Source organism: Pelodiscus sinensis, chromosome 3, assembly GCF_052426305.1.
Source record: "Pelodiscus sinensis isolate ZL-2025 chromosome 3, ASM5242630v1, whole genome shotgun sequence".
Classification (NCBI taxonomy): domain Eukaryota; kingdom Metazoa; phylum Chordata; order Testudines; family Trionychidae; genus Pelodiscus; species Pelodiscus sinensis.
In genome coordinates, this window is record NC_143054.1 from 81,503,198 (window position 1) to 81,523,914 (window position 20,717).

A 20,717-nucleotide genomic window follows, 5' to 3' on the forward strand; every position below is an offset into this window, starting at 1 on the left:
AATTGAGAAGACCATGCCTCATGTGGTCAATGAGTGCCAACAGCACCAGCTATGAAAATTCTCCAATTGTCAGTGCAAGGATACACCAGCAGCCAGAGTGGAGCACCCACAAAAATAGCACTCGAAGAAGAACTTTGAGATTCTCAGATAGAAGTTACTATAGCTTTATTAAAAATTAGAAATACCAAACCCTGATGAGAATAGAATTCAACAATATTTCTCCCTTCAAATTCCTCCCTCCTTATATTTTACTATATATTTTATAAATGTGCATCTGTCTGTATGTTCAACAACTCTTCCTAAATCGTAAGAGCTAAGACCACCAAATTTAGTACACAGCTTTCTCTTATCATAACTTAAACTCTTAAAGCTAGGTAAAGGTTCGGTTGTGCTAGGAAAATGAGATGTGTTGCTTATAAAACCATACAGAAGACAGACAGAATCACCAGGCAGGTGAAAGGAACTAGCTGGGGGTGCAACCAATCCCCTGTCCTGGACTGCCCTCACTCCAAGCCTCCCACCTCCCACTTGCCATGGAGGAGAGGGGGGGCTGAAGATCCTCCCTCCAAATCTTTATGGGGACATTGTTGAATTGTCAGGGAGTGAGGGGAAAGTGCACAGGGACAATGCAGGGGGAAGACAAGCTGTGCATTTTGCTTTCACTCCCTAACAGGGACAGGAAGGGGAAGAGCAACTAGCCCTGGTACGAATGGGGGGGGAGGGTGGTGAGGGGTTGAGTCCCCTGTCCTTCACAGACAGACACACTCTCCCCTGCCCAGAGCTCCTTCTCGCCCCCAACCCTGACTCCTACACGCATCACACCTCCAGAACCTTGCTCTGAGCCCCTCCTTAAGACCCCAAGCAATGCCGGGTAAATGTGTTAGTAAAATTATAAAGCATAAATAAAATAATGTATCTTTGCTGTTGCAGTAAGTTACCTCATGTAAAGCTTTCGCTTCTTGAAGATTTTGCACGCTGACTTTAAAACCGTAGGAGTTGTTTAAGGATGGCCCTTCAATCTGAGAAGTTTCTTTCTTTGGGGCACTGAGGGCAGCAAACTGATTCTATTGAAAGAAATATATGCAGCAAAAAGGTGAAAATCTATAGATTACTATATTTATATTTCATTTTTTATATCACTCTTCCTATTTAGCAACCTACATTTAGAAGTTAAGACCCTGAGGCTGCGTCTAGACAAGCAAGTTTTTCCGCAAAAGCACCTGCTTTTGCGGAAAAACATGCCAGCTGTCTACACTAGCCGTTGAATTTCCGCAAGAACATTGATGATCTCATGTAAGATTGTCAGTGTTCTTGCGGAAATGCTATGCTGCTCCCATTCGGGCAAAAGCCCTCTTGCGCAAATGTTATTTGTGCATTATTGTTTTGCGCAAAAAAGCACCGATGGCGAAAATGGCGATCGGGGCTTTCTTGTGCAAAACCGCGTCTAGATTGGCACAGACACTTTTCTGCAAAAGTGCTTTGGCACAGACGCTTTTCCGCAAATCTAGACGCTCTTTTCCGCAAATGCTTTTAACGGAAAAACTTTCCCGTTAAAAGCATTTGCGGCAAATCATGCCAGTCTAGACATGGCCTGACAGTCTCACAGTACCTGGGCTCTAGCCCAAATCCAAATGCCTACATGGCTATTTTTTGCTCTGTAATGCTCATCCAGTCAACTGACCCAGGTTCTGAAACTTGCTGCCACACTTTGTTTTTTGTTGTGTTTCCTGTACCCGCAGTGTGTGGCAAGCCAGGATGTGAATCTACAGTGCAGCACCTTGCCATGCACTAAGCTGCCATGTAGAAAACCCTTATCATATCTTCTTGTGTCAGTTTCCAGTGGGAAACCATCTGTTGTATCAACTTCCCTAATTTTAATGAAACCTTACAGCAAAATAAGAATTTTAAAAAGAGGGCAAGTGCCTCTTCAATTTCAACTTTCAGAAAGTTTCAAAGTAATGAAAAAAGTACATTTCAAAGGGGATTTTGTTCAATATGTGGCACTTATAAACTGAGCAATGAACAAGTGACTTTTGTGTTGGGTTGCTTAAACCTCTATGACAGATGCATCCAGAAGCACCTATTTACATACTGTATAATTCCATCTCTTGGTTGTGTTGTTATTTATATACACAGGCACTTATTCTCATTACTGTAATAGAGACACTAAAATGTTAACATTACATGCTTTCATTAGTTGTTTCAATTATATATTTTTTAGAAAAGAAATCACAAGAATATGAATGATAGAGGCATCTTTCAGATGTTAGTCTGTCTCTGCAAAAACAAGGAGTCCTGTGGCATCTTAAAGACTAACTGATTTAGTTGGGCATAAGCTTTTGCAGGTAAAATATACTTGTCTGATTCATCCCATTTAGGTGCATCCCATATTCCAACTTAGATACCAAGATTACTCTATTGTATGTGTTTATTATACATCCACATTCACAGATAATTTCCCACATCCCAAAAGCAAAAACAAAGCAAAAGCCCACAAAAAATAACAATTTATCACAGAGCCAACAAATTCTAAAAACTGAAAAATCAAAATATAAGTCCAAGTCAGATAAAGATACTTGCCTATCTTGACATATGGACTACTTTTTGCTTCTGAACTTAAAAGGGCAATTAAATGTAATCTAATAAACATTAATCTCTGTTTCCAATTCTTTTTTACCTTCATTTGTGTTGTTAAAAGTACCCTTCGAAAAGTGTCAGAGTTACTTCCTCTCCTATGACTCAATTTCTGCATCTTTGGTTCTGTGAAAATATACAACAAATGCAAAAGTTATTTAGTTTCCCTCAAACATTCTCAGAAAAGTGAACTACCTACCAGAAAACAAAAAAATTATTCTAGATAATATACTGTGCATAAATTGATCATCTCCAGTCGCAAGAACAGCTCTGATAGCACTTTGTGCCTTTTACAGAATATTGGGCACTGTATAAGACAAATACCACGTGCTTATTTTGGAAAGTCTTAAAATTTAAGATATTTAATATTTATATTCTAATTTCCAAATAAGTATGTTTTTTGAAACATACAAGTGACTTAACTAAAATACTTAATCAAAATAATCTGCATTTAATTTCAATAATGTTGTTTAACAATTGTTACATGTTTTAACTATCACTTTAGAATTCATATTTTAGACACAGTACTGCACTTTTTAAGAAGTTCTAAGACTCTAAATCTGAATTTATAATTGAATAATTACATTCACGGGATAAACACTTGCAAAATATATTACTTTGAAATATAAAAACATGTTTTACTTGCCCTTCCAGTAGAGAAATTGGTTATTTTTCAATTATTTTATTATAATTATTATTGGTTATTTTTCCTCTTATTAGCAGGAAATATTTTTGTGTTCCTCTTGTTGCACCTAGCTTTATGAATAAATTTACCTGTTGATAAGGGAGTAAAATCAAGTGCTTCAGCTATTCTTTCTTGACATTTTCTCTGTACAATTGGTGTGCTATGTACGCAAACTGATTCAGAATTTCCAGCACCTTCTCTGACCACACCTGGAGATGTTTTGAAGGATGCCCGACCTTCATCTTTGATAAGTCTTTGTACACTCTCACTGATTGCTGCCTCATTTTCTTCAGGAGACAAAATTATGTTCTGACTCTGCCAGTCTGCATCTTCTAAACTAGACTGTTTTGAATCTGGGGATGCTGCTTGTTGCCAAGGTGGAAGCATTGGAGAATCCGGTGAACTATAATTGACATAATAATCTTCCTCCTCTTCTTCTTTATCAAGTTCTATCACTGAAGGAGCAAGTACCAGTGTCCTGCTTTCAGACGGAATTTTACTGGGGTCTGTGGTATTTGTAGAAATCTGTACAGAGTTAATATACATATCACAAGTTTCCTTGGTCTGTGTTGGTGTAGGATCTTCCTGTGAAACAGAAGCATCTTTTGTAAGCATAAGAGGTCTGCTCTCTTGCAAGTTAGGTAAACTGAAATCCTTAGCTGCTTTTACTATTTCGGGAGGCTGATCTTCAGACAGTGCTATAGATCTGAAATTCTCAGTTGCTTTTTCTTTGTCATCAGGCTGATTCGTAAGCAACTTCTTGACATGCTCATACTCCTCTTTGGCGTGAAGCCACATCTGAACCTGATGGCGACTTGGTGCACATTTACAAGGCATGATGACTATTTTTTTATCGTCACTAGTTTTATGGCTATTACTTTCTCCTTTGCCAGTAATGAAATGACAATTACGTGGTGGTGACCCTGGTCTGGGATTCTGTGTCATTGCTGAAAATGCAGTCTTCCAAAGACGTAATCCTTCTAATGAGAAATCTCCCTCAAACTCAGGTAGATCATTTGGAAGTCTAGTTTCTACTGTGAGAAGCCGTCCTCCAATCTCCCTGTAAAGAGAATATTATAAGCTATTATTATACTCTAAACTCATTCTTTCTAGTGAAGGGATGAGACTTTCAGAATTATTCTTGGTGCTTCAAAGATCTATTCCAAATGCTACCTGCTTTACCTTTTATCTTCCACACTACGTATCCTACAACATTCATCAACTTTTCATCTACCAAACACCCCTGAATCAGCAAGGAAAATCACAAAAGAATAAATTCAATCATGTCTTTTCCTTCAGGGAGAAAGCATACTACCCTCAACAGAACTCTCAACACTTATTAGTTCACGATAGGAATGGGTACTTTAACAGGTGAGGCTTATCAGTCATAGTTAACCGGTGGGGGCTGGCAGGGCGGGGCTCGGGGGGGAAGGGGACTGCTCCAGCCCAGCTAAGCTGGAGTGGCTCCCCTCCTTGTCCACACCTGTTTAATTGGTTAACCAGTTAAACAAAGTTTAACTGATTAATTTCTGGAAGAAGCAACTATTAGTACATCTAGTATAGAATTAGTAAAGGTAATATATGTACACCTTCAGCACAGTTAGGAAGTATCCCTTAGTACCCTGTGCAAACGTGACCAGTTCCACTATTTGCAGACATCACAGCATGGTCAACAATCCTCATCATTAAAGATATGGGGTGTCTATGCACTTGTCAGAATTATAGGCAGTCCTCAAGATGAAAACTAGGAAGAGTCCTGATAAGTGTAATCTCGACAGCAGGGATAGACAACAGGAGCAAAATATGGATCATCCAGATGCTTCTGAATGGACTGAAAATCTTTTTACTTACTTATTATTATTTATCATTATTGCTAATGTGGTAGGAAAAAAGTTTCTCTGGAGTCTGGACCTTGACAAAATAACCTGATTATCCCTGCTCTGGAACAAGTTGAATGGCCAAATGTCTTTGTTTACAAAGGGAGAAGATAGTCAGCTCATTCTTCCTTTGAGCATCTCTAGGCACACCAAAATTGGCATGTGGCATTAAAGTAGATAATGATAAAGGACAGACAATTAAAAAAAAATGTAACTACAGAGTTAAAACAAAAGCCTTGACATTTCACTTCAAATCTGTTACACATCTGAGAATGAAAAATTCTACATATAGCTAAAATTAGTTTTAGGAATGCATGTAATTAGATTTAACATAATTACAAATATACATACATATAGAAATGCCTTGTAAAATAAACGTATAGACAAATTACCTGGGCTTTTCCGGTGCATCAGACGGATTGCTACAAAATGGTTCTTGGTAAATTGTTTCTGCAAGATCATGATCCAGCAAAGTTGCCATGATTTCTTCGCGACTTGGTGGGGACATGAGTGGTTTAAGAATGTGAGCAGTACGAGGTGCAAGACTTCCATTCTTTGACTGTGAGGGAGAATTGGTTGATCTTGGTGAACTATCTGGAGTTGGAGTTAATCCTTCATTGTTTCTTGAAACATACAGCTCTAAATCCTCAGAAGCTGTATCTACAAGCTCACCATCTGGAGAAGACAATACGGAAGTAAACGAGGTATTAACTGAACCAAGTGGATGACATGGTTCAAAAGTGGTTTCCTTCCTAGTGCAACTTTCAATGTAGTCTGAAGAGCTTGGTTGTGGAAGGCTAAGAAATACCTCTTTATTTATTGGATTTCTATTCAACTTTAATTTCTCATTTACATAGTCCCCAGCCTGTTGCGTACAGAAAATATCTACTGATGAGTTAGTTCGAGAAGTTGAAGGATGAATATTGTTACTCCACTGACCATGCCGATGGTTCTCATTGTTATCTAGAGAAGTTCTCTCAAAAAGTTCAGGGCTTAAAGCACCAGGTGGTATCCATGTACCTGCGTCTGAAGAGTGATGTTTTTCTTCCTCAGATTTTTGGTTATTGTGAATGAAAAGTTCATTTTCTGCTGTTTGTCCAGGAAAAAGATCCTGAACTGCATCACTCAAAAACTTCTGTGGCAGACTTTGATCTGCTGGGACAAACTGACTGGCAGAGTACAAACTGCAAAATCCAGTCTGCCCTATGGTGTTTATATCAAAATTGTAATTATGGTCTGGTGACAAGCTGTCTTCAAGTGAGTAACAGCTTTCAAAGCCTGGGTCTGAAAAAATAATGGGGCTGTCATTAGATACAAAATGGTCACTCTGATTAGTGTTATGCTGGTTTGAAGAATCTGCTTTTAAAGGTTTGGGTGTTTTTTCTTTAGGTTTTGTATTTCTGGGAACGCGAGACTTTCTTGGTGATGTGACCGACTGTGATTTTTTAATTGCTTTATGTTGTTCAGGAGAGCAAGAAATATTTTTGTTTATCTTAGATGTAACTGATAATGGCTCTTGAGTAATACCTGCATGTTGTGCTTTTTGCTGTCTCTTTTGTAATAATTCTTTTAGAACAGCTAATCCAGACTGTCCTTCACTGAATGCTGATGGAGTCACTACAGCCCTGTTTTTACACTGGGGGACTGTTTTTGTTTGGGAGGTGGTTTCTAACAAGGACTGATGTTTTATTCTTTCAGGTTTAAAATGAGACATATCAAAAATAAATCCTCTCTGATTTTGTTCCCATTGTAGCTGTTTCACTGGACTCCTCAAAGAAGTTACAAAGCAGTTCTTAGGCAATTGCTGAGAGCCATGGGTTTCCTCAGATGATTTAAGTATAGAAGAATAGGGATCAGATGGATCGGTATGTTTTGATGCTTCTGGTAAGCACATAATCTGCTGCTGCTTACTGTCTTTACAATGCAAAAAATTAGTGGCATGCAACTGATTTGTCTTTAGTGTATCTAGGAAGCTCTGAGTTTCATTTAATTTTCCAGCTGATGACAAGTACCTATTTTGTGAATTTATAATCTCTTCTGTTTTTGTAGATGTCTTATCTTTAGAGATACATACATTTTGGGTTACCTGAGATGAATGGTTAGATGGATCAAATATATTATTTTGAATCAAACTAGATTCTTTCATTCGAAACACTGCATTTTGAATTTTAGACTTTTGGGAGTTTATTTTTATTTCCCTTCCAGGTATTACAGAAGCAGAAATGACAGATGAAGGAAGATTTTCTCGTGGAGAAGACAAACTTTGTAAATCCACAGACTTATCAGTTTCCAGAAATGGATGAAAATAGCCAGATGGCTCTCCTTGTACATCAGTTGTTGAGGCGAATTGTGTTGATGGTAGATGTCCTGTTGAATAGCCAGTTAGAGGAACATCTTTCTGAGTCACAAGTGGTTGTAAGCTGCCAAAGTTGCAAGTAATTTCAGGCAGATCTTGATGTTTCCGCACAAATTTAACTTCGGCAATAGAGCGAGTATTTCCTTTTTCATCTTTAAATGTCATATGCTTTCTTGACATTTTTTCAGCTATTTTTTGTCTCTGTTTTGTCCTAGGTTTCTTCTTTCCATCATTTGATGTTTTATTCATCTTGTTCCTTTTCTTAGTAGCTACAGTACCAAATTTCTTTTTACATTTCTTAACCTGAGTTTTTGCTCGACTGTTTTTTCCTACAATGGAATTAAGAGTCTTGCTGATGTACATGTTAGGACCCTTAATAAGCAAAGCTTCTTTGTCTAGTTCATTGATAATTTCTTCTGCTTTTGGGTCAGTGGGAGACCAGCAGCGAGGAGGAGATGCATTAACTGGGCTAATGCTTCTCTCAGAGAGAAAACCTAATTTAGACATAACATCACTATAGTGATAGTCACAGTCTTCAGTTTCAGCATTATAAGATGGTGAAGGGGGAGAAAGGATTGCATGAGCTCTTTTTCTGAAAGATAAAGTTCTTTTAATATTTTTACTATTTGCTTTTTGGGGTTTTCCAACTTTTTTCTTAGCTGACTTATGCTTTGCTTTCCTTCTGTGATTTTTCTTTGGCGTTAATGGGTAAATAGGATATTTGGTTGCAGGAGAGTCAGGAACTTTTGGCCAAAAGTCCTTTAAAGGTGCAAGCTTTTTATACTGGTTCATCTTTTCTTCTGTAAGTATCACTTGTTCCTCACTCGAGTCTATTTTTCCTATTTTAACAAGCATATTTTTTCTCCCTCTAAATCTATTAATGATAATGTATTTGATAATAACGGGTGGCAGTTTTTTAGAGAGTTTTCTACGTTTTCGAGACTTCTGAGACCCATCCAAACTTTCACCACTTTCTATGGGCTGAGGTAGGCTGTTTTTTGAGTTGTGCATGACAAAACTTGATTCACTATCTTCAGTCTCATAATTTACTTTTCGTTTAGTTCGGAGTGTATATTTATTCCCACATAATCCAAATGACTGCTCAGTTTCCAGGGATCCATCTCTAAATTGGTAGTCAATACAATTAGCATTATTTGTAGGCATTTTGTTTTCAAAAGCACCATGAGGAACTTGTACTAAATCACTAGGCAATGCACTATATTTGTCAGGAATGTTACTGCAAGCATCATCCTGTGTATAGCAGCTTTCATTCATGGATGCAATATCATTGACACCTGAAGGCTCCTGATGATTGCTAAGACCCAGTTTCTTTTTATTCAGCTTTAACCTGGATTGTCTGTTGCTTTGCTGTAATTTATATGTCACAGGAGCTAATTTTTGTGGTCGATTGAGACAATTAGAAAGAACAACACTGGGAAAAAACATATAATGTGCTGCTTGTTGACTGAGGCTTGGTTTTTCTGTCTTATGTTCCTGAAATTCTTCATACCTAATTTTAAGTTTATTAAGGCTACCTTCTTCATCAGTGCTACTTTCAACAGAATGCCCCACAGTTCGATTCCCTCCTGAGCAAGACATTAATTCACAACTTCCTGTTACTGTTGATGGGAAAAAGCTATTTATACCTGTGCCGCTGGATTTTTCATTTGCTTCAGAGGGCATTTTATTTCTGGAGTGGCTTAAATCAGAAAAACTGAATGAGTTCTTATTCAACACACTATCACTAATGTGGCAGCTCATATGCATAAAAGAGGCATCTTTCTCTACCTTTCTGATGCTGGTGTACTTCCTGCTTGGTATCTGTCTGCTCACTGATGAAATATCTTCTTCATATTCAAAAATATTATTTTCACACGAAGAAACTGGGAGAATATCCTTCTTATTACTTTCCTTGTGAGAGTTTTCAGAATGGGAGCTATTGCTGAATGATGTTGGGCATTTTGCCGCGTAAGTGCTTTCTTTTGTGAGAGAATGGACTGAAAGATCAGGTCTTACTTCAGTGTTGTTTGGTTGCGACAGCTCTTCTACTAAATCTTCACTGTTCAAAACATGGGAAGAAAGGGCACTTGTGTGTTTACACTGAACAGTAATCTTAGCAGAAGACGGGGGTTCTAGCGTAGTGGCATCTTTGTGAAACATCGAGGTCTTTACAGACATTTTACTTGTTGCAATTATGGAGGAGTGAGTTCGAGAACTTTCATTATTCAAAGGATTGTCTGAAATGGAAGACACAATTATTTTTATTTTTTTTCTCCTCATTCAAAAGATCTATCTTAAGATATTAGTCATTAGGATATCTCTATGAAAGAAACTCCCATAAAAATCCAAATCATACTTCATTTATGGGCAAGATTGTTATGATTATGGCTATGTTTTACTCCCAGGTATTTTTAGTAAAAGTCATGGACAGGCCACGGGCAATGAAAAAAAATTCATGGCCTGTGACCTCTCCATGACTTATATCATACATCCCTGATAAATCTTGGGAGCTTGGCAGGAGCCCAATGTGACTCAAGAACCCCATAGCTGTTGGGAGTGGAGCGGGCAGCTGTGCACAGCCCAGGATCTCCACAGCCGCTGGGAATGGGTAACTGCGCAGTAGCTGGGAGCTCTGCTGCTGCTAGGGGAGATACTGGCAGGTCTGGCTGGCTCACTACATTGGCTCCTACATGTACAGGTGGCTGGGGGTCTCCATTCACTGAACCTACCTTAAGTGTGGGCTCCATGCATCCCTTGGCTGGGAGCTGCAGGAGCAATGCCTGAAGGTCAAGATAGTACACACACAGCCACCTGGCTGCATCCCCATCCAGGAACCGAGAAACATGTTGCCACTTCTGGGGAGCCCCCCTACCAAGGTAAGCACTGCCTGATGCCCTCACCCCCTCTTGCATCCCAGTCTCTGGCCCTGAGTTCCCTTCCACACCCAAATTCCTGCTGATGCTTGCACGGAGGGGTTAGGGTGGGTACAATGGCCTGAGACTGCCCCAGCAGTGGCCGGTGTGGCTGGCCCAGAGGCTGCCCATGCTACTCAAATAGCTCCAGACCAGCCACAGTGGCTGCTGCAGAAGTCACACAGATCCTAGAAAGTCATGGAATCTGAGTACACACAGGGAGTCTGGATTCTTTCATGTTTTCCAAATTCAGTATACTTACAGTGAAATCCTGGCAGGCTGAAATGGTCATATAAAAGCAGTAATTTCTATATTGTGCATGCATAATATACATTGAAACAGAAAAATGTCTATGGTACCTGGATGAGATTTACCCCCTCCATTTAGACTAACAGAAGATCCTCTTTGTGCAGACAATAACATAAAGCAAAAGAAAACCATGGTAGGAGAGGGAAGGTACAGATGAAAAAACCATAAGCCTTTTATACTGAATCATGTTATAAGCCAATTAACAGAATTTTAAAGGCCATTTCCTAGAATGTGTTGAGAGTTGACTTGGGAATTGAGGGCAGTAAGATCTTCCAAGATGAGTACATAGATCAGAAAACTACAAGCAGTAACAATTTTTAAAGTAATTCTACCGTTTACTTACCACCATTTTCATCTGCAGTTCCATCTAACTGAGGTATAGAGAGATTAGCTAGAAGCAAACTGTTACCACTCCATTCCATTTCTTCTTCTGAAGATGAATCCTCATCTTCAGTTGAGCTCTGATGCATATTTTTGCTCCTTGACCTAAAGGAAATGAAGCAACAATGATAAATACGGCATATTTTAGATTAAAAAAACCACAACCACCCTGTCTATAAGAAGTATAGTAAGTGGGAATGTCTTTTCAGAGGTGAGAGAGAAGGAAAATACATTTGTCAAATATTGCACTGAGATATCAATAACGGCATTAAAAAAACCCACAAGATCAGTGGCATTGGAGTGATATTTTGATTTTATATCATCATGATTGCAATTTGACAGTGCTTGATAGCAACTGAAAGTGGTGAGCTGTCCAGCTTCCAGGAAGCAGACACTTACATGTATTTAAACAACTTAAAACCTTTGCTGAATTACAAACATCATCATTATTGGCACATTCAATGAGGCCTAAGGCATAAATGGTCATGGAGACTGAACTTCATTTTACTTCTAGTCCTTGCCAGAATAATCTAAAGAACATTATAAGGAAGCTTGTATTACCAATGTTTGAGATACATGTGTTAAGTACAGCCATTATAGGAGGCCCCCGACTTGTGACCGCCCGAGTTCTGACCCACTGCACTTTCAACCATTTTTGTAAGTGCAGAAAGGTGCCGAAAACCCCAACTTAAGTGCTTGGTCCACATTTACAACAGAGCACGGTGCCTATTGTAAATGAGGGTTCAAGTTGCAACATCCCCGACTTGTGACGCTTCCCCAGGAACCAATTTTGTCGCAAGTCGGAGGCCTTCTGTAATGGCTTTTTGTTTTTTTTGTTTTTTTTTTTTTTTAAATAAAAGCCACTGTGGCTGCCAAACAGTACTTTCCCAGACCTGAATAAGAGTGCCATGTAGCTCAAAAGCTTCTTTCACCAACAAATGTTGGTCCAATAGAAGGTATTACACCTCACCCACCTTCTCTCTCTAATATTCTGGAACCTACAACAACAATGCAAACAAAATAAGTACTAGCATAAGAAAAAAAATGATGGGGGAAAAAGGTTCACTTAAAATTTAAGAAAGACATTAGGGGAGGAAAAATGGGAGAATCAGAAAATAAGTAGCTCAGAAGCTCTACGTTAGAGAGATTTTTGTTCTTGAAAATACAGTAGGACTGAGGTGAAGAATCCTTAGATTTTCATACAACTAAGTTATTTGGTGGTTTCAAAACAGAAGGATAGAAAAATAGCAAGCAATTAAAAATGTTATGAAAATAAAAAGTGATACAAAACCTCTTAATAGAAATGCTTTAAAACTATTTTTGTATTTTGTATGCCAGAATGACATTATGGGTTACTGAAAATGCAAATAAGTAGTCATTTATAAACTCATGAGAACGCAAAAAAGAAAAAGTGAAATCTGTCCACTGAATCATTTTTGTACTTATTTAAAATGTTTCCCATTTTTGGATATCACTCATCTCAATTTTCCTTTTGGCAATACTTTGAAGGAGGAAAAAAGTAATAGTAGATAGAAAAAATGGGTTTGTGCCTAAAAAGTATGGGAATTGGGAGTCAGATATTCCAAGTTCTATTCCTAGCCCCACTACAGTTTTCCTGTATGATGCCAGAAAAAACACTTAATCATGCCTCAATTCTTCCATCTTAAAAATGGGGCTCTTAATTATTTCTTACCTGGGAAGAGAGATGTTAGAATTAATATATTAATGTTTGAAAAATGCTTTGAGTTTCTTGAATAGAATTCAAATACTCAAAGGCCTGACCAGAACTTGGGTGGAGAAATACTGGATATAGCATCCTTCAGGGGGCTGTCAATACTGAGTTGAAAAAAAAAGAATTCACTATAGAATGCATCCATAGCAAATGGTGACGGTTTCCTGTACAAATAAAACTGATCAAGCGTCACCACTTTAAAAGCCATATCTGGCCTGGAGCTAACATGTCAAATATGTACCTTCTTTTCGCCCCATTATCTTCAGAGCTGCTGTCCCATCTTTGGGACATGAGCAAACTGAGTTCCAGCTCTTCCTTTTCAATTTGTGGTTCATTTTCTTCATCATCGCTGTTCTGGAGATTTCTATAGCTTCCAAGAGAATTATTTTGAGAGAATGTTCTGTGTCCTCCCATTTGATACCCATCATCCTCCAAGCCAGCCAACAGGTGTATCATGGCCTGATCAGAAGTACTGTCCACTGCAAAAAAAGCCCACACAGACATTTCTTATTCTACTTGTAATTCTACATTTTATTCTATCTGTAAATCAATGTTTATATTCTCTAATAAAATAACTTTAAAATTATTGGGAAATGCAAGTTATCAATTAGGTAGTTGTGGGAGATGGTGGAGGCACTAGAAATACAGCTCTCTCTTCATGTCCACACTTTATTTTCCTGTTCTCGGTTTTACATCATCCTACTTGCCTGTCAGACTCCAATGCTGCCAGGCTAATACTTGATCCTTACATTTCTTCCTTCTTGCTCTGATTCTACTAAATTCACTCTCATCAAAGTTCCCTCTCTACAATTTCTTACACTTCATGCAGCATGGACGTGTCCATTTTGCGCAACCCTCCCTTTTTTGTGCAAAAATCCCAGAGAGGCATAAGGATCTTGCGCAAAAAGGCGTTTTTGCACAAAATGGACACATCCCCACTACATGCTTTTGTGCAAAAACCTGTTGCGAAAAAACTCATCAGAAGAGATTATGCAAATGAAGCACGAGAAAATGCTCCACACTTCATTTGCATTGCCTCTTCCAGGAAAACGCGTAGTGTAGATGTAGCCTTAGTCTCTTTTGCAGCGGCACCGCTTTGTTGACTCAATCAATTTGGGAACCACTATAACCCTCCTAAGACTTTTCAGCAGTACTATCACCTAGCCAGTTACTTCCTATTATTGTAGTTGTACATTTGATTTCTCGCTTACACTCAGTACTTTGCAGTTGTCTATATTGAATTTCATCTAGTTTATCAATATCAAGGTGGGTAAAACATAGCTCACTGGCTGCATCTGGCCTGCCAAGCCATTGCACATGGTCCAATGGGAGCCGTACACAGGCTCTCTGCCTGCCCTGCTTCCCCTCCACCTCCGGTACACTGCTCAAAGCAGCCAGCTGTAGGGCTATATGCTTCTCTGAGTGCTATGAGCCAGGAGGGAGAGGCTTAGAATCATAGAACACTAGACCTGGAAGGGACCTCGAGAGGTCATCAAGTCCAGTCTCCTGCCCTCACAGCAGGACCAAGTACCATCTAGATCATTCCTGACTGGTGTCTGTCTATCCTGCTAGTAAATATCTCCAGTGATGGAGATTCTACAACCTTCCTAGGCAATTTATTCCAGTGTTTAACCACCCACTGAGGGTGTGTCTAGACTACAGGGTTTTTTGAAAAAAGTGGCCTCTTTTTGAAAAAACTTCCCCTGCGTCTAGACTGCTGCCATGTCTAGACGGCTCGCTATTTCAAAAGAAGTGGTTGCAATCTAGACACTCTCTTTTGAAAGAGGCTCATAGTCTAGACGTACCCTGACAAGTAAAAAGTTTTTCCTAATGTACAACCTGAACCTCTCTTGCTGCAGTATAAGCCCATTGCTTCTTGACCTATCATCAGAGGCCAAGAAGAACAATTTTCCCCTCTCTTCCCTGTGACACCCTTTTATATACCTGAAAGCCGCTATCATGTCCCCTCTCAGTCTTCCCTTTTCTAAACTAAACAAGCCCAATTCTATCAGTCTTCTCTCATAGCTCATGTTCTCTAGACCATTAATCATTTCTGTTGCTCTTCTCTGGACCTTCTCCAATTTTTCTACATCTTTCTTGAAATATGGTACCCAGAACACGACACAATATTCCAAATGAGGCCTAATCAGTGCAGAGTAGAGTGGAAGAATGACTTCTCATGTCTTGCTCACAACACTTCTGTTAACTCCGCTTCACCTCCCGCTTCCCCCCCCCATCCCATACAATCTCACAGCTCTAACCAATGGTAACTGCTTGAGTGATGGACAGCATGCAAAGTAATCCCCATTCTTACTTCCCCCAAGGGTTTGCCACACTCAGAGAAGCAGATAGCCCTTGCAGCCGACCACTCTGAGCAGCATGCAGGGATGTGGAAGGCAGGGAGCCTGTCTCAGGGACCTGGATTGGTGAGAGATTATAGAAAGTGACACTGGAAGGCATCCTTTTAAACTGCAAACTCCTTGGGGCAGAGAGCGTGCCTTCCTCTGGGTTTGATACAGTACTATATCACAGAGGGAAAAGAATACAGTACTTTTCACAGAGGGAAAAGAATACAGCACCCAGTAGAAAAGAATGCATTATTCATGTGCTTGTTATACTCACTGAAAACTGCAGTCTGATTCAGTCTCTGAGACAGAGGTTGAAAACTCTGACTATTTTCCATGATGTTTAAAATTGCTTCTTCATTAATAAGTGCATCCTCCTCTTTATTAGTATCCCTATTAGGTTCTTTAAAAAAATCAGATGAAACTTGAAGGAGCAACATACATCAGTGTTTCAAAATAAGAAAAGTAATACAATTATTTAAAAAAAAAGAGTTTGTGGCTTTTAAACATTCAAGTATTTACAAATTATTTTAAGGCTTCTAAAAAGTTTCTTTGTTTCTATCAATTATGAAAATATTGATCCACAAAATGTCTTTGTGATGTGAAAATCCTGCATATATTGGGCCAGATTTTGTAATTTGCTTTATATTCTTTGCGCTGCTCAGGTAGCACAAAGAAAAACTAGCTCTCCAGTGAGGTATATTATTGATGCAGCAGGGACTAAATGAATATAGAGAGATGGCATAACTGGCTCCTAAGCATTCCTGGTGTAGGTTTACTTTACTGGAGTTAGGAGGAGCACAGTAAGGGGAAAAGTACTGTTTAGTTCAGGAGGTCTGTAACCAAGAGCTAAATTCTGCTCAATTTATTTATTTGGCTAGTATCTTTGCTGGCCAAAATATGGGAATATGTAAGGCAAATTAGATTTGTCCCTAAACTTGATGTCACTGAAAATATTCACCTGTGTCCAGCTTCTTATCTTTGTGTACTTCCACCATATTGGCTGGTGAACATGGAACTGCTTTAGGAGAAAGAACCTCTGAATGTAGTGTTAACTCAGCTGAGAACTCTTCTGATCCATTACTGTAGTCCAATGATCCTGACAATGTTCTAGTTAATTAAAAAAAACCTTTAAAATGACCATTCACATTATCACAAAAGGTTATAAATCATAGAAAATGGCTGATCACTTACACAGAAAAGTCATTTTGCTTGAGGATTTCCTTAAGTCTCTTTTGAAAGCTTTTTTCACTCTCTGTTGTTGGCTCAAATCCACGATCTTTAAGATTAAAAAAAAATAAGTTTTGTTATTTGGAGGTTTAATTCTGATCTACTGACACAAAATGACTTGTGTATGACTGCTAGGATGATCACTTATATTAGTTAATAAATGTTTGAAAAATATATTTGCTTAAAAATCAGTTCAAATTTGAGTGCGACATCAGTGACCAGAAACCAAAGTAACAGAGCACAACAATTTTCAGTGCAGTTATTACTCCTGGCAGAATGCTGCATCACTGCACACATGCATAATTAATGAGTAACAATTTTTTGCACAGAAAAAAGCTTCTGCAGTTCTTCCTTTTGCCCACCAGAGGGAAAAGCTTGTGCTAGAACAGAGCAGCTTGCCCTGCAACCCCAGCAGAAAATAACTTTGGTTGGAAAGTAGCTGCAATTCTGCTTTTGTCCACCAAAGGGCATTGCAGTGCTAGAACAGAGCTGCAGCTCCCAGGCAGCTAGAGAAGAGAAAGAGTCTGTCTTCTTCACAGTGCCTGCTGGGCCAAGTCAGAAGACAGGGGCTGTGGGAAAACATACATTAGGGGGCTGCTGGAGAGGAGCATCAGATGGGGCTCAGAAGAGCTAGTAGGGGAAGACAGACTGGGACAGGAGCTGAATGGTAGTGCCGGAATAGGGCCATAGGGGAAAACTGAGGTGCAGGGCTGCACGGAGACAAGGAAGGGGGTACAGATCACATGGGAATGGGGTGAGTTGGTGCTTGAGAGGAGTGGAGAGACACCTTTGAATAAGTGGTGCAAGGACACATAGGGACAGGAGCAGATGTGCCTGACTGAATAGGAGAGGCTAGGGATCAGCCAGGACCCTACATGGGGAATCTCTCCCCAGACCCCAAAAATCCTGTTCCATACTTTTCCCACCCATACCCAACAATCTTCCAAGTTCACATACAGACTTCTTACCAGCAATTATTTCCCACTCCCTCAGCTCCTCCATTACCACGGATTCCCTTAAGCCTTTTCACTGCTTCTGAGAGTTGCAAGAAATATGGTTCTATATTACAGTTTAAAAGAATTATTACTCAGATTTCTGTGTTAATATGCCTAGTAAGGAATCTACTTGTCAAAAACAAAATCCTGAATCTTTTTTGTTGTTTATTACTCTAGACGTATTTGCTGACAGGTATTTAAAAATAAATGTCCAAAAATTATTGAAATTTGTGTGATTATATAATCTATGAACGACTAAAAATATTAGGCAAACGGAGATAGTGCCCTAGCTATTACTGTGCATTCGACTTTGAAATAAAAACTATACAGTTGTAACTAACACTGTACAGACAAAAACACTTAAGTATTATTTTTAGGAAGAATTTTTTTTAAATGAAGAAAACGACACTCAAACTAGACTTCTTTGTCAACAGATGATTTCCCTTAACAGAATGAATTCTCCATTAGCTATAGTCTCCAAGTTTACAACAGCAGCAGTGTCACAGTGTGGCAGATCTGAGCCTCAGTTTCCCTCATTATAATAGATTCAATCTAAAATATCACCTCACAAGGCTAAAGTGTTCCTTTTGAATACATGTATATACATAGGAAATGTGTAGCTAATGTAAACAAAATAATGGATTTTTCAACAGTTACACCTTCCTGCAGCATTTAAATAATGGATAATATAATTGTTTAAAGGATTATCAAAATTAGATGTTAAATATAAACCACTAAACAACTTATTTAATTCTGATCATTTAGGATTTTTAAACAAGCAATCTGAAAATGGTTGAAATAAATATCTTTTTGGATGAGACAGACAAAAAGCCAAGAGAGGAATACTAATAACTATCCTTAAACTAGATTAACTGTAATTGATTTTCATTATATTAAAAAAAATACTTTAAAATATTAAGGTTGCAAAGTCAAGAATTCAAAAGTTAGGAAATGCTAGAATTAATATTGTTCATGCAACCTTAATTTGAACTCCTTGTGTGTATGCATTATAGAACAGTCTTTAATCACAGCATAACTTTTATTTTCAATAGGAATTCTGCCTCATTTAATAAACAGATTAGAATTCTAAATTCCACTGATCTCTGAACATATTATTTTTATCCTCCTTATTCCATAGGCGGCCCCATGCATTATTTAGCATGCCATCACAACCTTCACTTAATACAAAATTATTTTCTCATAAGCATTTCCATGGCACTCATATTGTTCTATCTTAACTCTTCGCTACATTCATGAATGTTCCTTCTCCAATCCCCATTAAGTCAGGCGGCATTACTGTCTACATTTTAATCATGGGGAACTGAACACAGAGAGAAATTAAAATCAACATTGTAGAGGTGTCCACTAATTTTCAGTGCCCAATTTGAGAACAACTCCTATTGACCCTAAATGTTTGAAGTTACGCATTCAAAAGACAAGAAACACAGTTACTTGCCACCTATGAAAATTTTCATTTACGCGAGCTACCCTTTATCACATACAAACTATTTGGCCAAGGCAGGTACAGAATCGTTTTCTCTAGTGGAGCATTCAACTGCCTAAACCACATGACAGTCCTTTCTCTTCTTGCAGTCTCCTACCTCATTCACCAAACATCTCCAAACTTCTACAAAAAATGGTACAGGGAACTTAGAGATACTAGCTTCATTCACTACAGAACTCTGATTAATTTCAATAGTACAATTTTCCCAACATGATTAATTTTTAACATGACCAAAACAATGTATTTTTCCCTGATCTTGTTCTAAGAAACAACTACACTGCTTTAACTAAAACCTCACCAAAAAAAGAATTTAAAAAATCAGCCTTCGGCAGATCCTCATGTCCTAGAAAACATCAGTTCAAATGGTTTAAGTCTGATAAAGTTATAAACAAATGAATACAGGATATTATAATGTAAAGTATCAAGCAACCTTAAGTTCATTAAACACAGTACAGATAACAATCTGTGCTGTGTATAATACATTCTGGTTTTTAAATCACTTTTTCATATTTTAAAATAAAAATAAAATCCAAACATTGGATAATGCTCTTTCAGTGAAATAGAAACAATGAATCTCAAAACCCCTGAAACTTGATACATTAAACTTCAGCTCTGTATCCTACTAACCTCTCCTATAAAAATAATCTATAGACAAACTACACATCATTGTACATTTTGTTTACCTTGTGAATCAGATGAACTAATCTGAGAAGATTCATTCTTTTCTCTCCGGCGCTGCTTCTCATCTTCCCATATAGCTTGCAAACCAGGGTTCCTGCCAATCTGAGCTGGAAGATGCCAGAATGCATCAAGGAAAGGTTGTCAGGGTGAATAAATGAATTCCTTTAATAACTCTGACAATGGCATATTTTTCTACTAATAGCTTTTGCCACATCAGTCCCCTGCTGTTCACTGCAAGTCATCCCTTGCCTAGACATACTGGTGTAATATAAAGTTCTGGCATAATTCCTCTATTTATTTCCTAGTAACTCTTGCTTTTGAAAACTCTTACTACTAGTTGTGTGGACAAAAGCATAGCTTCTTTTGGCACTCATGCCAATGTTAATTTAGAGGTCATCAAGCAAGATGTGGTAGAAACACATTAACTTGGAATTTTACATCCCTTTTTTTACAGGCCAAATAAGCCTCCTGAGTCCCATTACTCAGTTTCTCTGCTGTTCCTGTGATGCTTGGCTTTTCTTCTAATCACCTGCTTTCTCCTCCTTCCAGTTTCCATTTTATTCTTGTTTATCAGAGTTTTGTATGGCTGCCCATCACTAAAGTATCCAAGCACCTCATTATTTATATTACATGCAGTATATCAGATGCCTTAATTGGGGTTTAGGGTTCACTGTGCTAGGCACTATAAAAACATGATAACATAAATCCCTGCCCTGAAGAACACTGCATATAGAATAATTAGCAATTCACCTTCAATATCCAATCGATTTAAAATATCAGCAGCTACTGCATCCACCTCTAATTCGCAGGTACTCTGTGGTTCAACTCCCTCTAATATTAAAGAGCTGCAATGAAATAAATATCACAGTCAGAAGGGTTAATTTTATAACTATTTTTCTTGTGACATTTTTAAAATAACTCTCTCTTTTACTTGGTGTGACAACCAGAATACTTGCAGGGAAAAAATTACTATGCTAATTCAGTCCGCACAATAATCAGTTATTATTGCTATTCACTATGAATTTTTAAAATCAACCAACATATACCTATTTCTAATCTGAAGTATAAATAAAGAG

At 38.3% G+C, this 20,717-nt stretch overlaps 1 protein-coding gene and 1 long non-coding RNA gene across 3 annotated transcripts in view; one reads left to right on the forward strand and one right to left on the reverse strand.

The window, feature by feature from the left end:
• REV3L (REV3 like, DNA directed polymerase zeta catalytic subunit) overlaps positions 1–20,717 on the reverse strand; it is a 222,329-nt gene that overhangs the window by 75,200 nt on the left and 126,412 nt on the right. For both annotated transcript variants that reach the window (XM_075923987.2, XM_025184747.3), the window contains exons 6-16: positions 20,392–20,486; positions 19,644–19,748; positions 16,426–16,510; positions 16,193–16,341; positions 15,509–15,634; positions 13,128–13,365; positions 11,117–11,259; positions 5,589–9,789; positions 3,409–4,379; positions 2,678–2,760; positions 939–1,064 (exon numbers count right to left, since the gene is read on the reverse strand). In XM_075923987.2, coding sequence (XP_075780102.1) covers positions 939–1,064; positions 2,678–2,760; positions 3,409–4,379; positions 5,589–9,789; positions 11,117–11,259; positions 13,128–13,365; positions 15,509–15,634; positions 16,193–16,341; positions 16,426–16,510; positions 19,644–19,748; positions 20,392–20,486 — 6,322 coding nt within the window. The remainder of the gene's footprint in view (positions 1–938; positions 1,065–2,677; positions 2,761–3,408; positions 4,380–5,588; positions 9,790–11,116; positions 11,260–13,127; positions 13,366–15,508; positions 15,635–16,192; positions 16,342–16,425; positions 16,511–19,643; positions 19,749–20,391; positions 20,487–20,717) is intronic.
• On the forward strand, positions 958–12,003 carry LOC142827855 (uncharacterized). Its single transcript, XR_012902631.2, has 3 exons — positions 958–1,093; positions 2,222–2,345; positions 6,950–12,003. It is a non-coding gene; the product is annotated as an uncharacterized LOC142827855 (long non-coding RNA).